Source organism: Kogia breviceps, chromosome 3 (genome assembly GCF_026419965.1).
Source record: "Kogia breviceps isolate mKogBre1 chromosome 3, mKogBre1 haplotype 1, whole genome shotgun sequence".
NCBI lineage: Eukaryota > Metazoa > Chordata > Mammalia > Artiodactyla > Physeteridae > Kogia > Kogia breviceps.
In genome coordinates, this window is record NC_081312.1 from 105,378,140 (window position 1) to 105,400,812 (window position 22,673).

Consider the following 22,673-nt stretch of genomic DNA (forward strand, 5'->3'; position numbering starts at 1 on the left):
TGGCGGAGCTGGGCCCCAGGCTGGATCCCCGCACTCACAGTTTAGGGCTCTCCCCCTGCTCCTCACTGACGCCCCGCGCCCCAGCTCAAGGGGAGCCAAGATCACCCAGTCGCCCCCACTGCACCCCTCGAGTGGATCTGCCCAGGCCCCGCACCCTCAGCCCCGCGCCATCTGGGCTCCCGGAGGCCGGAAGTTCCTGGGTCCGCCCAGCCGACGCGGGCGCGGGCGCCAGACGGGCCAGGCGGCGCCTCCCGCGGCCAGGCCGCCCCCTGGCGGGCCCGGGGCGCTCGGCAGCTGGGAGCCGGGTGCCCGCCCTCTCCCCGCCGCGGGGCGGAGTCGCCACGCTTGGGGTCCACTCCCCTCCTCCCAGGCTCCCGCCCCGCCCCCGCTGGGTGGGCTGCGGGGCGCGGCGCCTTGAGGCCGGGCGGCGGGTCCGGCGGCCGTCGGAAGCTGCCCGCCGAGGGGCTGACGAGGGCCGCGGGCGCGGGGTTCCGGCGGCCGCTGATGGGAGGCGGCCTCCGGGAGAGCAAGCGACGGCGCCGCAGCCACCATGGGGAACAAGCAGACCATCTTCACCGAAGAGCAGCTGGACAACTACCAGGTGAGCCCGCCGCCCGGCCCCCGAAGCGTCGCCCCTCGGCTCCTCCCTTTTTCCCGTCGCTTGCTGGGGCCTCCCGACAGCCGGTTCACCGGTTTCAAACCTTGCTTCTGCCTTCAGCTCGACGCTTGACCTTGGGCCGGTGACTTCTCCGAGCCTCAGTTTACCTACCCGAGGAATGAGAGCGCTTTCGACTTAAAAGATTCTCGCAGGAGTCCCTCGCTCCAGCTTACCCCCTCCTCTCTCTCTCATTCAGACTTCTTGCTCTTGGCCCCGGGCTGGACCCGAAACCTTTCCCGACTACTCCTCCCATCGCCCACCTTGGCGCAGAGATGGAGTCATTAAACGTAGGCTGGAGGGAGGACCCTCCCACATTAAACGTAGGCTGGAGGGAGGATCCTCCCACCCCCCACTCCCCAAAACCTGGGAAGCAGCCCAGGAGAGTGAGTCTTTTTGTAAAGTAGAAATTAGCTGGGTAGGGAGTGAAGTGCATCAGCACCCAAATGCCATTCTAGGTTGGGGTCTCTCCGTATGGCCCCAGTATGGAAATAATTGGAGCAAGAAGGCACGCCAGGTACCAGTCTTACGTGGTCACCTCTCCAAGCTCGCTCAGGCTCCCAGCAGCCACCCCCTTAGACCCTCCTGAGTACCTCTGCCTCCAGAGCCAGGGAGCTGTCCAGATCAGCTCCCAATGTCCTCCCACTCATGTACAAACTTTTCTGTGGTTGCAGGATGGAGGAGCCCAGCCTCCTGGCTTGCCCAGAGCCCTGGCCAGTTTGCCCAGGCCCCTTCCCTGCCCTGCACACTGCAGCTGCCCCAGAACTATCCACGTTCCCTTGACACGCTGGGCTCTTTCCTCCCTCTCTTTGCCCGTGCTCGGGGATGCCGCTCCCCGGTCTCCAAATGATTTCACTTACCCTCCCAGGCCCAACTCTGATGCTTCTTTCCTGACTCTGCCAGGCATAGGGGGCTGGACTGTGTTGTGGCCTTGTGTGGAGTGTGCTTGGGGGAGGATGAACACCAGCAGGGTCTCCACAGCTGCCTGTTGCCTGCGTGAATATTTATTTTGGAATCAAGCTTGAAGTGTGGGTCCTCTGATGTGGGCACAAGTAAGATAAAGGCCCTTTTCCTCCTGGAAGTGCTGGTTGTCAATAACACTGCTTTCTCAGGGCCTCACGTGGAGGCGCCTTCTGTGTACCCAGCGCTATAATGGAGGCTCTCTATGCATCAACTCATTTGATCATCACAGGGAGGCGGATTATTTAGCCCCATTTTACAGTAGAGCAAACAAAGGCTGAGGAACCATTCGGTACCCTGCACAGTGAAGGTTCACACAAGAATTTGAATTGTGAATCCAAGGCTCACTCCTTTTGTTGGGGCTGGGGGCTGTGTGTGCTATATGTCCTCAAGGCCCTCACCTCCCGTGAGAGGCAGGTGGTGAGTGTGCTCTAGCGGAGGGCACTGGGGGACAGTGGGAGACCTGGAGGGAAGGGGGGGCTTTGCTTCGACTGGTAGATTCAGAAATAATGCAGCGCTTGCAGACCCTTGAAAGATCAGTAGGATTTTGCCCATCAGGGCCCCGAAGGAAGCATTCCAGACAGAGGGGACAGCTTGGGTAAAGACTTGGAGGTGGGTCCAGGCAAGCAGGTAGACCACGCTCAGAAGAGTAGCCTCGTGGGCATGGGGAGCCTGGGTTCCCACTCAGTCCGGCCTGGCATTGAGTTACCGTTCGGAGTCAGGCCCAGTGCTGGGTTCTGATCCTTTGCCAGAGGCTGGGCCTGGTGGGAGAAACGAGAGCTGTGAAACCTGAGAGCCCCACGTCTCCCTCCCTGAGACTCTCCAGCTGGCCAGGGCCAGCGAAGGCCAGCTGGGGGTGACCCCGAGTAACAGCCACCCCCTCCCCCAACTGATCTCCAGGGTTTCCTGCCCTCTTCCCCAGTCCCCAGGTGCCAGTGTTTCCCAAAGTTCAGATTTCTTCCCAGACCACTTCTCTGCCTTCCAGATCCAGCCCCTAGACCCCTCAAACAACCAAGAGCTCACCACCTTCCCCAGGACCCTCCACTGCTCTTTGCTCTACTATGGCCTATGTTTTCAGTCAAGAACAAGTCCTGTAACTCTCATCCTCTTTTGGGGCTCACCTGGGGATCCCATCCTCGATCTCCATAGCCAGGGCCCTGGGCGAGGCCTCTCAGTGTCGTGTAACTGAAAATGTAACTGCTGCCTCCCCACCCCACCCCGTTCTGCACCCTCCAGCCACCCGCGTGCTGCTACCACAATCTCTCAGTTTCTCACTCCATCCCCTTCTCACTCCTTCCCATTTTCTTTCAACAGACACAATGTGCATCACCAATGTAAAACAATTTTTTCTTTAAAAAGAATCTCTGGACCAAGAGTTGCATCGTATGTGTATTAACTAATCCCCCACTGTGGTGGGAGATCCTAGGGAGTTGTCCATATATAGGTCATGAATGCCTGGAGCAGAAGTACAGGGTCAAAGATGTGAAGGATCTTTCTAAAACATGCGTGTGACCCTCTCCTCTCCCTGGAATTCCACAGTGTCTTGGGATAATAGCCTGAGCGGAGTGGAGAGCAGACCTCACCCTGGCCTGGTCTGGGCTCAGCCAGCCTCCAGCCTCATTTTTAGTCCCTCTCCTGGCACCCCAAGTTCCAGGCACACTGAATGACTTCTAGCCAAGCATGGCCTCACCTCTGGCCTTGTTCTCCTGGTGCCCTCCCCTCACTTCTTCATCAGCGTCATCTGGCCTATCTTTCTGTCCATGCCAGGCCTCACCTCTTTTGGACAGGCTCCCTGATGCCCTCCCCAGATTCTTCTTGTGGCCACAGAATGGCTTATACCCAGTCCTCACTGTCTGTTTTCCCTCCATCCCACTTCCTGTGTGTCCCCTGCTCAGGCACAGAAGAGGCAGTGGAGAATGTTGTCTGAATGAATGAATACTTGTTAAAGCACGGCTCTAAGGAGGGGAAAGAACTCCAGGGATTCTGAAATCCTGGGTTCAAGTCATGGCTGGGCCTTAGATGCTATAGGCCTTAGTAAGCCATTGTCCTCTTCTGGATCTCAGTGTCCCCACCTCTAAAATGGGAATGATTACTAGCCCTGCTGTTCTCATGTCACAGGGCTCTTGCAGGGATCAGCTGAGCTGTGTGATGGTCAGCTGGGCAGTGCTGAGGCTTGAGCTGGCAGAGCTGGATGGAGAGTCCACTCCAGCTGGGACTGGCTATGGCTCGGCTCAGGACCACTGGCACAGGCAGACCAGGCATGTGGGAGATGGGAGGCAGGGAGGCTACCTGGACAAAGTACCCTTGAGTTGAGCTTTGGAGCATGGAAAGGATTTGGACAAGCTGGACAAGGTGGGGAAGGCACTCCAGGTGGGAGAACAGGATGAATATAAGCTTAGAGGAGGAACTGTAGCCTTAACTGGTGTAACATCTGAGCTTCTACTATAAAAGCCCAGCCTGCCCTGTCTTCTGCTGCCAGAGTCCTGAGGGCCCATCTCACCTGGGCTAGGCCCCTTCCCTCCCTCCCACCCACCCCTCATGACCCTAACTTGAGCTAGGACTCTTCCCTGAAGACCTATCCCTGTGAACTCTCAGGGGCCAAGCAGTGACCGGATATTTGTTCTCAGTGGAGTATAGGGAAGAGTTCCTGCAGACCAATGGCAGTAGCTCCCTGGGCAGCTGAGTAGATGGAGGGGGGCAGGGTTTTTGTTTGGTGTCTTCCGGGTGGGAACAGGCACAGAGCTGCGGGCTCTGAAGGGATGCCTTTGGGACATGGGGTACTGGGTGGAGCTGTTGCACAAAACGGGGTAAGCTGTGGCCTATAGGCTTCCTGCATCTTATCTCATTTGCTCCTCTCACTGCCCCTTTCCAAGAGGCAGTATCCCCATCTTACGGATGCGGAAACTGAGGTTCCAACAGGAGACTGAACTTGCCTAAGGGTCCAAAGCAAGATGAGAATTTGCATCTGACTACTAAACCTTTTCCTCTGCCACGCTGGCAGGCTACTCAGAGCCCTGAGAAGCTTTTAAGGCACTGCCATGTTCCTCCCCTATGAGTTGCTTCCCTGGGATGAGTTCCAGGGAAGTAAGTCAGAAGAAAAAGCAAGACATCAGTCGATGAGCAGGTTCATGGCAGCTTTATTGATAATGTTGAAAACCTAGAAATGGCTGTGGCTAAATGTTCAGAAAGATGAGAAAGTTTAGGTTAAGCAGGGTCAATGCCTTCAGTGAGATATTCCCCAGCCAGTGAAATGATAATGTTAACTGCTGTGGAAAGTTTATATGGAAAAGTCTGGCCATTCATTCCACCAGTCTCTATTGAGCATGCACCATGTACCAGATATGGGCATACACAGTGGAAGCAGGAGGTGGAGTGGTTGGTGTATGATGGTGCTGGGTGGACTGTGGCTCTGTTTCCACTCAGTGGGCAGTGGTCAAGAAGCACATAGGGGGCTTCCCTGGTGGCACAGTGGTTAAGAATCTGCCTGCCAATGCAGGGGACATGGGTTTAAGCCCTGGCCCGGGAAGATCCCACATGCTGCGGAGCAACGAAGCCCATGTGCCACAACTACTGAGCCTGTGCTCTAGAGCTCGTGTGCCACAACTACTGAGTCCATGTGCCACAACTACTGAAGCCCATGCACCTAGAGCCCGTGCTTCGCAAGAGAAGCCACTGCAGTGAGAAGCCCGCTCACCACAACAAAGAGTAGCCCCCACTTGCCGCAACCAGAGAAAGCCCGTGTGCAGCAACAAAGACCCAGTACAGCAAAAAATGAAATTAATTAATTAATTAATTGAAAAAAAAAAAAAAGAAGCACATAGGCCTGAGTTCCAGCCCAGCCCAGATCTGCGTGTGCAATTTAGGGCAAGCTGTTCAACTTTGTTGAACCTCGGTTTTCCCATCTATAAAATGGGGAGGTAATGCCTGCCCCACCCTCCATCCCCACCCCCGCCTATAGGCTAGTGATGAGGATTAAACAAAATTGGATATTCAGAGCCCCCACGGACCAGCCCATGGTAATTATGGACTGGTTGTGGTGTGGTTCTCAGGCTGGGCTGCACATTGCAATCACCTGATGGCTCTGAAAACTGCTGATGCCTGGATCCACCCTCAGGGATTCTGTTGTAATTGATCTGGGGTCCATTGGTGGTGATGGGAGGGGACACAGGGAGTTTAAACAGCTCCCCAGGTGATTCTGCTCTAGAGCAGAGGCCCTCACACTTTAGCAAGCATAGCATCTCTAGAAGGACTTTTAAAAATGCAGATTGCTGGGCCTCATCCCCAGAGTTTCTGATTGTAGTTCTGGAGAGAAGCCTGAGAATCTAAAGTTCCACTGAGTCCCCAGGTGATGGCGATGCTGCTGGTCCAGGAACCACACCTTGAGGACCATTGATGTGGACAGATGTAAGTAGTTGTGATAAGGGACTGGAGTCATGTGAGAAGCTTTCACATTTAATGCCAATAAAACCCTCAGGTCAGGACCCAGATACTTCCTTTCCAACCCAGGGGATAGGAGAGAGGAGAGAAGAGAGGGGAGGGGGAAGAGGATAGGCCAGGGGGAAAGAGCGCAGAAGCCAGGACCTCTCCCCATCCTGTTATGCCGACACCCCCACCATGCTGGTTGGAAGCGCTCTGGCCCTTCTTGCTGGCAGCTTCAGGCCGTAGAACCAGCTGTGGGACTAAGAGAGGTCTGTGCCTGGAAGGCCCAGCTGGGCGGTCTTTGCTGCCTGCTCCAGGTTTCTGGGGTCTGCTGAGAAATCAGCCCACACGGTCTTCAGCCCGTCTGAGTCCTAGGCCTGTGGGGCATGGAGTTCTTTGCCCATTCTGGGTGGGGAGGGGTCACTGCTTCCAGCCTGAGCCTCTCCTGGCCCCTACAGAGGAGCTATCACCGAAAGCAAAGCCTAGCCTCCTGGGAGAAGCCCCTGTGTTTCCAAGAAGGGCCAGACTATGGGGGTCCTTAGTCTAACTCCCACCGAGCAGCGGGTGGCTCGGGACAGACTTGTGGGGCTAACTGGGGCCTGGAAATTGCCACCAACTCTCCCCTCTTCGCCTCTCCTTCAGGTGCCCACTGGAAACCCTAGATATGCATCCTGTGGGCCTGCTTTCTTGGGTCCTCCTCAATGTGCAGTGCAATTGCCCCGGGGCCAGGGGCTCCAGGTCTCATCCAGTGCAAGCCGGGCTGTCTGCAAGCCTGTACCGTGGCCATTAGTCCCTCGTTGGAGCCAGCTCTGGTCAGCGTACCGCCCCAGGAGGCCCCACCAGCTCTGGGCTCTGGGCTCCCTCATGCTTCAACAACAGGCCAAGGTGGAGGGGCCAAACAGCGGGGGAGGAACACAAAATCCCTTCGTGGTTGGGCATTTTACTAAGTGCTGGGTCCTTTTCACCCCCATACTTCCCACAAGGCCTGGCATAGTAGCATCATCACCAGGCAGGCGGAGCTGTGGATAGAGGTATGACTGTAGGAGGTGGGTTATCCAGACAAAGGCAGGATCCCCAAGATGAGTTTATAATCTGGGTCAACTCAGCATCCGAGTGCTGCCCCAACCCTGAGTCATGCCTACCTGGGGGTCCCCAGCAGCCTCCACCCTGGCCTCTGTCCAGATGCTGCCAGTTCCTCCCTGCCCACCTTCCTCCTCCCCGTCTCCTCGGCCCCTTCTTTCCCCACACCCCAGCCTCTTCATTGCCTTCTCTAACCTCATCTGTTCCTGTGGCTTCAGATACCAGTTAAATGCTGGTGCTTCTCCAGTCTGTGTGCCTGGAACTGTCAGCCTCTGACCACGGGGCTGCTGCCTGCGACCACTCAGGACACACACCACCCATGACTCCACGAGGCACAGTTCTTAGGGGCTGCAGCATGGACCGTGCCCCCTGCCGCTGGGCAATGTAGTGACCCTGTCAGTCTTCACTCCTGTTTTGTCTCCTGAGTTGTCTCCCAGCTACTTCCCCCAGGTGTCCCACAGGGTATCTCCTGGCCCCTCAAATCAACGGCATCCACGTCTGAACTCTCCATCTGCCTCCCAAATGCCCTCCCCTACGCATGCCTCCCAGCCCCCCACGCCACGCACTCGCTTCCCTGGCTCAGGTCAGAAGCTTCAGAAGGAGCTTCTGGACCCACTAGACTGCTCCCTGCGATGGGCTGGGGCAGGGAGGGGTGGTAGTGACTCTGCTGCCCCCGGTCCAGGGCTGGCTGTTCCTGTGTGACTCTGAGGGAGGAAGGACAACCAACTAAATGTACGTTTTCCTTCCACAGGACTGCACCTTCTTCAATAAGAAGGACATCCTCAAGTAAGTGTGGCTCTTGTTCACCCCTCTGGAGCTGGGGCAGGGGCAGGGATGGGGCCGGGGACCCTGGGGGCGGAGGCAGGGGGGTGGGGGGGTTGCTGCACTGGCTGAGGACTAGCTTTTCCACCCCCATCAGCAGCCGAGCGCAGGCAGCTGTGGGAATTCGAGACGTCCCACCCCTGGCCAACATCCTTCTGCCAAGAATCGAACATGCCAGGCTCTGTGGGGGGCGGTTTCAGGAACATTCTCATTTAATCCTCACTGTGCCCTTGTAACAGGAGAATCCTTTTATCCTCACTTTACAGGTGGGGCTTAGCAACTTGGCCAAAGTTGCCCAGCCAGGGACTGAAGACCTGGCCTCTGACTCCAGGGTCTTCGTTATTTCATTGCACCCTGGGACCTGTCAGACTAAGGGGGGACCCTGTCTGTTAGACTAGGGATCCCTAAGAGCCCTCTGGCTCTGATGTCCTGCCACTCCTGGGAGGTCCTAAAGGCAGGGGCATGACAGGCAATGCCACCACTGCCCCTGAGCTGTCCACCAGGGGTCTCTTCCCTTTCTTTGGGGGTGGGGTGGGCCTAGACAGGAGAAATGAAGGTGGTTGGCAGCCTCAGGGCCCCAGGACCAGATGGTGGGCAGGACTCACAGAATGCCGGGAAACCTGGCCCCACAGGCCTTGCCAGGCCCCCCTCCCTGGGCTATCAAGTGGCACTAAAAGCCAGCAAGGTCTCAGGATCACTTTCCCTGGAGGTCGATGGGCAGGCTGGGGCTAGAGCCTGTTACACTTCCCAAGGGAGCTGTGGTCTGTCACTGCCATGACCACTCTGCTCGGATGGTGTCTCTCGGTCCTTCCTTTCTGCCCAGGCTGCTTTTCCAGCCTGTCCCCTGGGTGGGCAGGGATGCCCACTCCTACCACCTTGGAGAAGCAGGGTGAGGGGCAAAGCCCCCAGGCCTTGGCATCAGCAGACCTGGAATCTACTTCCCAGCTCTGACCTTGGACAAGCTTTGAGCCTCGCTGAGCCTCTGTTTCTTCTATAAAATGGGGATAATGATACCTCCCCCATTGCTGAGAGGCAGGAACGCCAGGGTGTGGTGTTTGATAAATTGAATTTGGTCTGTAGCTTGAGTGAGGTGTGGGGTGTGCTTCCCATTTGGACAGATGGTCCTCAGAACTGTAATAACACAGCGGTCACCCCAGCATTCCCATGGCACCTCTTACCTTTCAGAGTTCTTGGCCCAAATCCTCGTTTAAGCCTCACCACATTTGTCCTCTGTAACAGGGAGCTCCCGCCATCCTGACTTCCCACCTTTGTAGACGCCGGGCCCAGACTGCTTGTCCTGGGAGGCCCACCACCATTTCTGTTCTGGCAGCAAAAGCTTGTCCCCAGGCCTTGGCACTGGCTGTCCCGCCGCCTTTCTCATCTTCCTGCTGCATTCCTGCATGTCCTTCAAGACCCACTCCAGAGTCATCTACTCTGTGAGCCCCCAACTCCCTGTCCCCCAGCTCTCACACAGCCTCTTTTGCAGCCTTTTAGGGGGCTCTGTGGGCTCATGGCTCAGGTGCCCAGCTCCCCCCAGACTTGCAGTCAGGCAGGACACAGGCTCCCCATGCCTGGCACTGGGCACGGCACCAGTAAGCGCTTGAAGAGTGTGTGGGTGAAGGATGGGTAGGGTTGGCCAAGGGGAGAACACTGCAGGCTAGGAGCAGCGGGGTCAAGGGCACAGACCTGCTTCACCCTGCCCCATCCCCAGTGGTCTTACTGAGAGCAGCAAGGTTGCCCATGGGGGAGGAGAGTGGTTCAAAGGCCAGGCCAGGAATTGAAATAAACCTGAGGGGCCTTTGGCGGTGACCCCGGTCTCTTGGCAAATGATCAGCCCTGGGCAGGTGGGTGGTCTGAGCAGGGGTAGGGGGTCTCCTGGCTCCCCACAGCCCTGACCTGCCCAGCTCTGCATCCTTCAGCGCCAGCCTCTGTAGTTCAACCCAGGCCTGGAGTCCACAAAGTGGGGAAAGGACCCCTTCTGGCAGCTGGACACACTTTCTGAGTCCCTCACTGCCTGCTCTGTCGCTGGTTCCTTCAGGCCCCACCTCTGTGTTAGCACTCACTGGGGACCAGACCCGGTGCTTTTTCTGCAGAGTGGTCATGTGGGGAGGGGGAGGGGGTAAAGCCCCACTGGGAGTAGGAGCCCTGGGATCTGGTCCCCACTGTGTAGCACCTGCCATGTCTCAGTTGCCACCTCTGCAGCATGGGGATGACAGTGCCCCCTGGGGCTGTTTTCCCACAGACTCCAATGGCTGGGAGGGCAGGGGTGACAGTGTTGTTCAGCACAACACAGGCTGCTTGGAGTTTTGTTACCCACCCGTCCACCCTCAGGAAGGGTCGTGAGGCCAGGCAGCGTGTGGGATTACATGTCCCTGGAGGACCAGGCATGGCCTCGATGGCTCGATTCCAGTTTCAGCCCCCTCGATGTTCTCCAACCTTCCCTCTGGGCCCCAGCAAGAGCTAGTGTGACTGATCACCCCTGCCAGGAGAGCCCTCTCCATGCTGTTCACATCTCAGGTCCAGGTGGGACGACCGAGGCCCTGAGCCCAGAGAGGGCCAGGAGCGAGGACCTGGCTGGCAACACAGAGCAGGTCAGTGGCAGAGCCAGGCCCTAGGCCCAGGGCCCTCCTCCCAGGGGCCTTCCAGCGCTGTTACCCCACCCCGACCCGGATTGTTTTCTGGATGGGCTGCACCCTGAGTACTGACCAGATGGCGAGGAGGAAACGTGAGCAGCAGGTTCTTCTTTGCAACTTGGGGCCCAGCTCTCTAGTAGCCTTGGGTCAGTGATACTGAGTCACAGATACCCATCTGGGCAGTTTTCCCCTCCCCTCCCCTCCCCTCCCCCACTCCCCTCCTTCCTCGGTACTCACATACACACACACAAACCCGGGTGGATCCAGTTGCTTCCCAGGGCACAGCTCTTCCACCCGAGGCTGAGCCTGAGTGGGCAGCCCCCCCATTCAGCCACCTTCTTTGCTATAGGTAGCTCCCCTGCCCCCAGTTAGCCTATGCTCCTAAGCACAGAGAGGCCCAGCTAGCACCCCGGGGTGTTTGCCTATTTGTTACTTTATCATCTATTTTATTTTCTCAACAACTTAAAAACTCTGTATAATCTATTTTAATTACTTTTAATTTTTTATTTCACCTGTGATACATGATGACTGTAGAAAAATTAGAAAGTAAAGCCAGTCAGAACAAAAATTGTCTGTAATCCTGCCACCCAGAAATAACAGCTATTAATCTTTCGGTATTTTTAACCTCTGGGTAAATAACGTTTAAATATTTTCCCTTTGTGTGTGTTTATCTGAAATTTGGATCAGGTTGTTCTGTAATTTGCTTTAAATTGCTTTTCCTTAGGCAACTTGTAAAAATAGATAAGATAAAAAATGATCTCACCACCTCTTCATTTGGTTAGACATTTAGATTTTCAGCTTTTCACCATTATAATTAGCACTGCAGTGCACATCCTTTGGACACCATGACATATAGCCCATGCATCTGGGATTATTTCCTTAGAATACATTTCTAACAGAGATTTCTGGATCAAAAGGTGTGGACATTTTTAAGGCTTTTGATTTTTATTGCTAAATTGCCCTCCAGCAGCCATGCATGAGTCTCCATTTCCCTACTTCCTCAATCACACTGGCTGTTACATGTCTTTTGTCTTCTGTCCCCAAATCCCTTATTGACTATCCCAAGGGTCTCAAACTCAGCTGTCTGTGGGGGCCAACATGCACTGCAAATAAATGAAGCCCTGTAACCCGACGGGAATGTTTTAGGACAAGGAACTGCAGAAATTGCTGTTCCTGAGCCCCAACTCGTTGTGGCCTTGGGGAAATCCAGGTTTTTCATGTAAAATTGTTTAATTTGTAAATGTTGGTACCTAAGTTTTAAGTCATTATTTTACATAAAAGCTAGACATGAATGTGGACCACCAACCAGTCTGTGACTTCCAGAAGAATCCATCTTCTCCCCACTGATTTCAAATGCTGTTTGTCTTGGACTAATTCTCATTTATATTTGGGTCTGCCTCTTCTACACCAATGTCTATTCCATATGGTTTTACTTATAATAGCTTTAAACTATGTTTTAACATCTGACGGGACAAACATCCCCCCGGTTACTCTTTTTTCAGGGATTTTCCCCCACTCTCCAATGTTTATTCTTCCAAACAAACTTGAATCAGGTTGGCAAGATCTCAAATAAATCTTTTGCAGATTTCAATTAAGAGTGTATTCATTTTACAGGAAAATGAAGGGAAGATTGCCATCATTACAGTAGTAAGCCTTTCCAATCAGGAAAGTTAACTAACTCCCTAAATATTTTACATCCTTTGGTAAAGCTTCATGGTTTTCTTTGTGCACATTTCATATTTATTTTATACTTAGTTGTTTGGGGGTTTTTGGAGGGGGATTTTGTATTGTGAATTAGATCTTCTGTTATATAATATTTTTGAATAGGTGAATGCTGGTAGAAAAACTATTGTGTAGAAGAGCTACTGAGCTCTTCTACACAATAGTTTTTTTTACTAACTTTTTTTTTTTTTTTGGCTGTGCTGCGCAGCATGTGGTATCCTAGTTCCCCAACCAGGGATCAAACCTGTGCCCCCTGCAGTGGAAGCATGGAGTCCAAACCACTGGACTGCCAGGGAAGTCCTCATTCAAAAAGTTTTAAAACTGATTATTTTTGGTTTTCCAGGAAGTAATAATTTGCATTCTCCTTTCCAATATTTAGATATACTATTTTATTTTTCTGACTAATTACATTGACTAGCACTCACGGGGGAAATGTTATACAATGATGGTGATGGTAGGAATCCCACTTTTATGGGAATGTCTGTAGTACTTTTATCATTTAAGTATAATATTAGGTGTTGATTTGAGGTGGAGAGTATCTTTTTGTTATGTTTGAATAAGGATTTTAAGTTTTTTATTGAAAAAATTAATATATACCTTAAAAATACTTTTTATTTTTATTAATAAATACTCAGTTCAGAAGTAGGTAAAGTAATAAGTGAAAGTTGGCTTTCTCATCACTCCTCTCCACTCCTGCCTCACAGAGACCATCAGTGTAAACATGTGGTGTATACTTTTCAGATATTTTTCTGTGTACATACAACCATCTAGTCATAAGGGCAGCTCTCAAGTTGATCAAAATATTTTTTGCTGCCTATTAATGTGATTTATAGTCACAGATTTCCAAACATTGATCCATCCATGCATTCCTGGAATAAATCCTACTTGGTCCTAATGATTTACTCTTTCAAATGCTGTTGGACCTGATTTACTAATATGTTATTTTATAAGATTTTTGCATCTGTATGTGTAAGTGCCATTGGTCCATTTTGGATTCTACCTACTAGGTTCTGGTAGCAGGGTACTTATAAACTTCCTAAAATAAACTGGGAGGCTTTCACTTTTTTGCCCCATGCTCTGGAACAGTTCAAGTGGCATAGGTATTGTTTCTGCCCCTGGAACTTATGATAGGACTAATATGTACATCTTTGTGAATTCAGTAGTGCCCTTTATTGGGAGGAGGGGTACAGGAATGCAGTTCTGTGACAGTTTTTGGAGTTTTTCCCAAAGCAATTCATCTTTCCAAATTCTCCTTGAGTTTTCCTTTAAAAAAAAAAAATTCCCATATCACTATAGGCATAGAGTCAGAACACATCTCTGTCCCAGGGCAGAAGCTGGCCTTAGTACCCCAGAAGACACCTCCTCAATTCCATTAATACCCACAGGCCTTCTCCCAAATCCCCGCCCATTGCAGGGAGCCCCTGACATGGCAGGCAAAACGCTAATAACTACCAGTTGAGGCCAGGTGGGGTTTTTTTTTTTTTTTTTTTTTTTTTTTTTGCGGTACACGGGCCTCTCACTGCTGTGGCCTCTCCCGCTGTGGAGCGCAGGCTCCGGATGCGCAGGCTCAGCGGCCATGGCTCACGGGCCCAGCCGTTCCGCGGCATGTGGGACCTTCCCGGACCAGGGCACGAACCCACGTCCCCTGCATCGGCAGGCGGACTCTCAACCACTGCACCACCAGGGAAGCCCCGAGGCCAGGTGGTTTTAAATCCATCCTTTTTAATCCTCACAGGTGTGAGGAGAGTAGGACAATCCGCATTTAACTGATAGGGAAATCTGTTCTCCAGTGGGTTAACCCACTTGCCCAAGGCCACGCAGCTAGTGAGAGGTGTAGGCAGGGCTCCAACGTCAGTCTGACTCACGTCCCTGCTGCAGCCACCCCACAAAACTTTGAAAGTGTAAGCCAACCCTCAAACACCCCAACATCACATCCCAAATGTCAAGGTCAAGTGGGAAATGTAACCGTTGCAGATACTATGGTCCTGTCAAAAGCACATGAAACCAAATGCATGAAGTGTGATATATAGTCCAGGTTCCATGTTTGGGGACAGTATAAAAAAGGGGCAAATTTTTCCTCAATGCCGAAAGTAAGAGCAACGAAAGTCCTCAAATGCCCCCTCATGGAGGGTCCCAACTTGATCCTGTCACTCTGTTATCTGCTGCCCCCCTTTGACCCAAAGGACAGGGTTTGGGTTTTCCCCTCCAGGTCTGTGTTTCCAAGCCTTGGAACTTCCTTGTGATTTCAGGCCCTTTTATAGGAGCATGTGACTGGCCAAGTGGGCTCATGGCATTTGCTTTGCATTTGCCATACAGGTGCTCTGAACCAGGTGCTGATGTGCTGGCCTGGGTGGCCTGACCTAACAGGGAGGGCCTGGACCCACCGCTGTTGGCTCTGGAAGCTGGGGCAGACGCTTAACCCCTTAGCCTCAGCTTCCCCACCAGAAAAGCAGGGGTGGGGGTACTAATAGCTACCTCTTGGGGTGGTTAGGGATTAAATGGAGTAAAGCATTGCACACGGGGTTAACCCAAAGCCCAGCACAGAGTGAGCATTTGCTAAACAGTGGCTGACATTTTGTGTGTGAGCTGGGCAAGCAGTGACCTGCTTCACTGGAGAGGGCTGGGCGGCAGGGCGACAAGAGTTGGGTGGACCCTGATGGGGGATTGGGTGGCTATCCTGCTAAGGATGGGCCTAGGAGCATGTCACTGGGCCAGGCCACTTAGAAGAAGACCAGGGTTGATCTGGCTTTGGGGGTAGCAGGGAAGGTGGGCCCCGGAGATGTGGGGTCACCCCTCCATCCAGGCCCCAGCAGCCCTGGGACTCACCACAGCCCCCTGTCAATACACCTGACACCTGTCCCCCTGTCAGACAGCACTTCCTGGATGCAATTTCATCTGAACCTAATTTGTACCTGCCTGGGGTTAGGAGGGGAGGGCTGTTCTTCGGGATATCAGGGACCTGGACAACAGGACACAGGGCCGCAGAGGAATAATGGAGGAGGGGCTTCCAACTGAGACAGGATCAGGATGTCTCACACCCTTGAGGGTCCACGCAGCAGGCAGGTGGCCTTGTGTCCCAGGGCCCCCCGAGCAAGGTGGGAGGGTGAGAGGGAGCTGGGGACCTGACGCGTCAGCGAGGAGGGCCAGGCCCAGGACAGTGGGCTCCATCCCGACAGCCCCCAGCTGGAGAGAGGTGGTGGATGGCCATTCTCAGGGGCTTCACAGGATGTGAGGGCTTCTGGAAGCTCTAACAGAGACCCAACCCTCAGGGCCTAGCCTGGAGGCAGGGGTAGCAAACTGGGCCAGGACTTCCGCAAGGTCAGGAGTGGGGAGCGATAGGAACAGCATGGGGAGGAGGGGTTAAGAGCCTCTGCTCTGGATATCCGGTCCCGGGTTCCAGCCGTGGTCCCTGAGACTTCCTAGTTGTGTGGTGTTAGACGAATCACTCTTTTAACCTCTTCAGGCCTCAGTTTGCTGAGCTGTAAGAGGTGACGTGCCTGGCACACAGAAGACTCTTAAGGGAGTCCAAAGAGGAAAAAAAATAAGATCGGATGGCAAGCCCTTGTGTGTGGGGGGATGGGTAGTGGCAGCAGTGGCCGTGCTGTTGGTGCTCATGGGAATGGCCAGGACGCAGTCTAATCATCAGCATAGGGATCTGGGCAGAACTTGCCTCCCTTACAAATCCCCCATCCTGTGGGCAGAGCAGACGGTCTTCCCAGGCCCCTGGCCAAGGTGGGTCTCCAGTGTGAGGGGCCAGGGTGCAGGCAAGGGTGGCGCTGGGCCTCTGAGGGCCCGGGGACTGCATCCCCTCCAGCACTTTTTCTCTGCTTCCCTCGCAGGCTCCACGCGCGCTTCTATGAGCTGGCCCCCAACCTCGTCCCGATGGACTACAGGAAGAGCCCCATCGTCCACGTGCCCATGAGCCTCATCATCCAGATGCCGGAGCTCCGGGTACGCGAGAGGCTGCTGCTCGGCAGAGCCGGGGGGGCCAGCTAGAGAAGGCTGGGCAGGGGGGCCGGGAGTTTGGGGAATATGCCCCTCTGGATGGGCAGGGCAGCAGGGGCACCCAGATCTGAGTTGAACCCCAGCTGTGCCTCAGTTTCCTCATCTGCACCCTGTGAATAAATGAGCTACGTGTGTAAGTAAATAAGCTTACTCGGTAAGGGTGCCGTGATTGGTGCTGCGCTATAGTCTGCAGGGCTGTCGGCCTGTGCTCACCTGCTTGCCCCTGTGTTAAGTGGCCCATCTGCTGTCCTTGGCAGATCTTGTTTGTGTCTGCTTGTGTCTGTAATTTTTTTAGCCTCGTCCTCGCATGGCTGTTGTCTCTCACAGCACGGTCACCGTAGCATCTCCTCTCAGACTTTAACGTGCGCAGGAATCACCTAGGGATCTTGTCAGGTTCAGTAGGTCTGGGGGTGGGGTCCAAGATTCTGTTTTTCTAACAGGCTCCCAGGTGAGGCTGATGCTGCTGGTCCTCAATCCATATATAGCCTTGACATAAGAGTTTCATTTCCTGAGTTCCTTACACATAAAATACACTCCAACGGTAAGAAAGCATTTGGGTTTTTAGGGCACATTGCTGTGGGTCTTTGCAAAGAGCCCCTTGCCAGACCTCAGGTGTGTGACTCTGGCATCAGGGTGTCCACCTGGGGTCCACATGGCATCCCCTTGGGGCCTGTATCCTGGTTATGACCTCAGTCCTGGAGGACAGTGAGCCAGAGGCTCAGCCCTGACAAGCGTGCAGCCTGGCCTAAAGAGGGGCTTGATTCCGGGCTCAGAGGATCACTAGAGGGTATGAAGCACTTTGGCAGGAACCATGGGATTGTCTCTCAGCCCCCTGTGCTGGCCCAGCTGGGGTGGAGGACCCCAGGAGAGGTGGGCCCTGAGTGAGCTGGGATCACAGGAAGGAGTCATTGGTATAATTCCCCACCTACCTGTGGGCTGGTCTAGGAAAATTTACAGGAGCTGGGTGACTGCTGGCCTGGGATCTGACTGGCTCTCTGCCTCCTGCTGATGGTCCCGGCCCAGTTCTCCCACCTCTGGGGCCCCACTTCTGCCCCCTGTGATCTTGGTCTGAGCTGAGAGCTGCCCAGGCCCTGGGCTCTTGTTGTAATAGGGAAGAACCTTTTGTATTCTATTCCAAGTTAATCACTAAAGGGATGTTTCCTCTAAGCTTAAATTATACATAAGGGCCCATCTCTGGGAACTCTGCCTCCCATGTAATGAGCCTTAAGCTAAAATACCTTTGTTTAGCTCACAAGAAACATCCTGACCAGGCCCACCTGTGAATGACTAAAGGGAGGAAGAAATTAACACCTCCCCTCCGGAGGCTGATGGGAACCAGGAAGTGTTTGACTTCACTCCCTCCCCTTTTAGTATAAAAAAAGCCTGAATTCTAACTCAGGAAAGATGGTTCTTTGGGGGCAGGAGCTCACTGTCTTCTCGGTTAGCTGGCTTTCTGAATAACGTCACTATTCCTTGCCCAAACAACTCGTTTCTCTATGTATTGGCCTCGTGTGGTGAGCAGTACAAATGTGGACTCAGTAACATTGTCTTCCCTTGCATGTCAAGGAGGCAGGAGCCTCCATGTACTCCCTGGGCAATGGGACTAATCCCTGCTCCTGCCTCAGAAGAGGTGATGCCTCCAGTGGGCACACCTTGGTTCTGTTGAGCCCTCCATGCTGATCTGAACAATATAACAAGACATGATGCTTGCAGAGCTCTCACTGGTGCCAGGCTTCGTACCAACACCTTACATATTTTAACTTATTCAACCATCTCACAACCCAATTAAGTAGGTGCAATTATTATCCCCATTTTACAGACGGGGAAACTGAGGCCCAGGGGGATTAGGTCACTCGTTCAAGGTCACATAGGCCGAAGCTGTTGGGCTCTGGGTTCCTCCCAGTGAACCTTCATCTATGGTGACTGCTGTGGTTGTTTTCTTCAGGAGAATCCCTTCAAGGAGAGGATTGTGGAGGCTTTTTCTGAGGATGGCGAGGGGAACCTCACCTTCAACGACTTTGTCGACATGTTTTCTGTGCTCTGTGAGTCGGCTCCCCGCGACCTCAAGGCAAACTACGCCTTCAAGATCTATGGTAACGACGGCCTGGAGGAGGGGCTGTGATGCTGCGTGCGGGTGGTGGCATTCCATAGGCCACCTAGTTACTGCTGGTTCCCACCGTGGGGACGCTGGGGACACCAAGAACACTCTGAAGAGTGCGTGTCCAGCACAGTGGCCAGTGGGGACAACTAGTGCATAAGAGACATCTGCAGGGTACTGAGAGCAGGGGAGGGAGGGACCCACTCCACCTAGGGCGGGTGGTTAGCGTGAGGAGAATTCACATGTGGTGACATTTCAGCATGGCCTTGGAGGACAAGAGGAGATTTGTCAACAGGAGAATGGGGGTGGGACTACCTGGTAGAGGGAGCGCCACAAAGCACAGGGCGTGGTGAGAAGATGGGGAGACGAATGTGGGATGAGGGCGGTGTGATTCTGGGGAGGTCACTGGGGCTGGGCTGTGAGGAGCCAGCCAAGGAATGTGGGGGCCACTGCAGGATTTCAGGTGAGGTCAGGAAGCCCTGTGTTCTAGAAAGATCACTCGGCATCCTGGAGGAGCTAGACTGGCAGACGCCAGGGTTCAGGAGAGGAGGCCTCTGCTAGGTGGTGAGGCTGGGCTGAGAGGTAGGCTCCTAGGTCCCCCCTGCCACCTCTGCAATTGCTGCCAGAGGTAGGGTGGCCTCATTTCACCCCAGCCCAGCCCAGGACCTACTGTCCCACTGGCCACCAGAGGGCGCCAAGCACCTGCGAAGCTTTTGGTTTCTCCTGTGGCGATAGGAGAGAACTTCACGCTGCAGAGCTCGTATGCTCTGAGCCTGAGGGCAGCTGGGACTGGTGTCAAACCCTCAGACAGTGCTCAGATGGGAACTTTGAGGCCCAGGGAAGGTCCGTCCTGGACCAGAGGAGCCACAGACAAACCTCCCATGCCCAGCATCTTTCATCAGCCAGGGTATCCCAAGGCAATGGGGCCCATTGGGCTGTTTTTTCATTTTGTAGTTGTCACGTTTATTTCAGGGGACTTTGGTCTATATCTATCTCCGCACCCACATTGTGTTTGCACGTCAGAGACATGGTACCCGCCTTGTCTACCCTTAACAAACTACGCCCACAAGGTTCAAGTAAAAAGCTTCTCGAATTCCAACCATCATCCCCCTAATGTTGGACCCCATGGCATTGCTTCTGGGAAGACTGTAGTCTGCCAGAGAGGGGAAATGCAGGACACACAGCCAAGCAAGTGTGAGGACAAGTGAAGGGAGAACCAGGACCCCCCTACCACCCTGGACTGGCGGGTGGAATGGAGAAAGGCAACTGGGACCTGGGGTTTGGTGCTGGCGGGAACTGGGGCCTGACCTCTAGCAAGGATCACCCACTTCCTTGACCTTAGTTTCCCTGAAGAATGAATGGAGTCTGCTGGACAGATAAATGGGAAGGGCGCTCCAGACAGAAGAAATAGCACATGCAAAGATCTGATAGTTGGGTTGAAAGGCAGTCAGAAGGGTGTTCGAGTTCCCTGTGATGAGGCTGTGTGTGGCTCGGCCCTCTGAACATCTTGCTGAGCTGTGGACAGTGGTAGTGCCTTTTGCCGAGTAGAATCAAACCATGTTCCCTGCTCTTTATGCATAAAAGCCAACCACAGGGCCCCTCTCTGGGGGGGCTTCTGAGTCTTCTGACTTCCATGTCTGGCTTAGGACCAGAGGCAACGTGGTGCAGTTTAGAAAACATGGGTCTTAGCATTGAACAGTCCCCGGTCAGCATCCCAGCTTCCCCTCCAACAGCCATCTGACCTTGATTCAGTCACTTGGCCTTGCCGAGGTCTTGGTTTCCTTAGCTTTAGAGGGAAAACAGGGTCCACCATGGGGCAAGGCCAGGAGAGCCGTTAGCCTGGGCCCAAAGTTCCCAGGAGGCCTCAGATTTGGACGTTCGAAGTGTCTCAGGCCAAGGCTGGGCTTGCCATCATGGTGGGGGTTTGTGCAGATTGTGAACGTGGATTTGTTGAATGTGGTATTAAGAGGTGCCTCGTGAGTGAGACCCCCTGGTCCCTGTCGGCTGAGGACAAGGATCCAGTGTCCCCAGAGTGTGCACAGAGGGGCCAGGGAGGTATCTGGTGTGACCAGCTCAGAGGAGAGTGGACTGAGCGTCCCTGACCCCACCCCACAGACTTCAACACGGACAACTTCATCTGCAAGGAGGATCTGGAGATGACGCTGGCCCGGCTCACCAAGTCGGAGCTGGAGGAGGACGAGGTGGTGCTCGTGTGTGACAAGGTCATTGAGGAGGCCGATCTGGATGGCGATGGCAAGCTGGGCTTCGCCGACTTCGAGGACATGATCGCCAAGGCCCCCGACTTCCTCAGGTGCATTCCCGAGGGGCTGGCATGGGCAGGGCAGGCCTGAATGGGGGCCGCAGCCAGGAGACCCCGTGGGGCTGAGGCACTGTCACTGCTCCCGAGAGCAGTGGTCCCAGCAGGCCCTGTGTGGGCCGGGATGCAGGTCATGTTCCAGGCCCAGCTGCTCTCAGTGTGTGACTGGGAAGTCCTCTGTCCCCAGCAGGGCCAGTCTCTGGTGAAGGATAGAGACTGGAAGCCCTTTGGTTATGTCGGGGGTTGGATGCCCTGGGCACAGCTGGTCCTCCAGGCCTTCCTTCCCTCATGCAGATTGTTTGCATCCTCTGCACCCTCCTGGAGGAACTGTCCAGGGTTGGGTGTGGGGCCTGGTTGGCTTTCTGCTGAAGACCTTTTCCCACCCAGTCCAGAGCCTCTCAGCCCCTCTTGCTCTTTCTCTTTCCAGCACTTTCCACGTCCGGATCTGAGGACAGTGCCGAGGTTGCAGGGGCCAGAAGCCGACCATCCAGCTCTGCTGCCTACACGAGTGTGACCTCCAGGCTCCCCAGAAGAGGAGCTGTGGCCTCTGGGGTTTACACCCACACACATTTCCTTGGCCCTTTCAGCAAAAAATCCTTAACCAGGGAAGGGGGCATGTGAGGAGCAGGGCGTTTCCCAGTCCCCCTGTGGTCCCTCCACAGGCCTTCCCTCTATCCCCCCAACCTTCCCCACACCCTGGTCCTCTCCCCATCAGAAATGGCCCTACTGGGAGGGGAAGACAGAACCCCTAACAGGGCAGGGGTGCTGACTTGTCCAAGTGCTGGGTGGGCACCCTGGTTGCCCAGGGCAAAGTGAAAAAAAAATGGACAAGGTTTAACGAGCTATGCAATCTTTCTCCAAAACCCACAGCTGGGCTACACCTGACCCCGCCTGTTCCTTCTCCCCTGACCCTTCCCAATGTGCAGCTGTGTGAACAGTGGGTCCAAGGGCTCTGTCCCTGTCTCTGTCCAGGACCTGAGCACCACCCCATCTGCCCTCCCCAATGATGTGGAATCCTCACTGGTGTGTGCTGTCCACAGATTTGTGAACTCCTGGTACAGTAAAACACTTTCATGTCCCCGTGTTCTCTGTGTCTGCCAAGGTTAGGAAATGTTCACTGGTCCCTTTTCTCCTTGAAATTCCACCATTAGCAGTTCATGTCTCTAAGCATTGCCTTCCCACTTTAGGCACCAACTTTTATTTCAGTGCTTATGTCCTTGAGGGGAAGACACATCTGTGCCCCAAATCTTCGAGTGAGCGCCATGAAGAGATGTTGGGTGAAAACCGTTTCCATTTCCCTCATAGTGATAGTCATTCCGGTGAAGATTTATGGAGTACGAACCATGTGTCAGGTACAGGGTGACCAGATCACATAGGGATGGCCAGCAAGCGCCCACTGGCTGGCTCTAAAAACTGCCCAGCAGCGCCCAGGCTGACCCAGGCGGCCAGCCAGGCTTGGGCCTGCCTTAGGAGGGGTGACCAACTGTACAGTCTTGAGCAGGCTGCTGATTAACTCTCAGTCCCTACAACCCCCCTGGGAGGTAGGGACTCTTAGAGCCGCATTTCTCAGAGGGAGATGCTGCATAGCCAAGAGGCTGCTGTGGGTAGGTTTTCCCCACAAATGTGAACTGAGCCAACTCTGCCCAGGGAGGGGGCCTGAGGGGGGCTGCAGTGTTCTCTCTGGGGAGGGTTAGTTGCCTGGGGGCAGTGGGCAGGGGGCAGCAGCCCAGTTGCTCACCCTTATGGAGGTGGGGACACATGGGTATAAGGGGGAGTGGGATCCCAAGGGAAGGGGAAGGAAGGATCCTGAGGGAAGGGGACTCAGAGGAGCCAGGCTGACCTGAGGGAATGGCTGTAGTGAGAGGCCTGAAGGCCCCGTGTGTAGAGCTGATGCCTGGGCAAGGCCTAAGGGCCACTAGGTGGGGTCTGGGTCTCATGGGAGGGGTCTGAGAGCCACCCCTA

At 54.3% G+C, this 22,673-nt stretch overlaps 1 protein-coding gene across 3 annotated transcripts; it reads left to right on the forward strand.

Moving 5' to 3' along the window:
• The first annotated feature begins 391 nt into the window (after positions 1–391).
• CIB2 (calcium and integrin binding family member 2) lies at positions 392–21,789 on the forward strand. 3 transcript variants are annotated; one of them, XM_067029443.1, is made up of 6 exons: positions 392–601; positions 7,866–7,900; positions 16,131–16,242; positions 18,242–18,338; positions 20,510–20,705; positions 21,139–21,789. In XM_067029443.1, the coding sequence occupies exons 1-6, from the start codon at positions 551–553 to the stop codon at positions 21,158–21,160; spliced, it is 513 nt and encodes a 170-aa protein (XP_066885544.1). In that variant the 5' UTR covers positions 392–550; the 3' UTR covers positions 21,161–21,789. The 3 variants fall into 3 exon arrangements, with proteins under 3 accessions (XP_066885544.1, XP_058913230.1, XP_066885543.1); XM_067029442.1 differs by having other exon boundaries at positions 394–601; positions 18,242–18,389; XM_059057247.2 differs by lacking the exon at positions 21,139–21,789 and having other exon boundaries at positions 18,242–18,389; positions 20,510–21,131.
• The last annotated feature ends 884 nt before the right edge of the window (positions 21,790–22,673 follow it).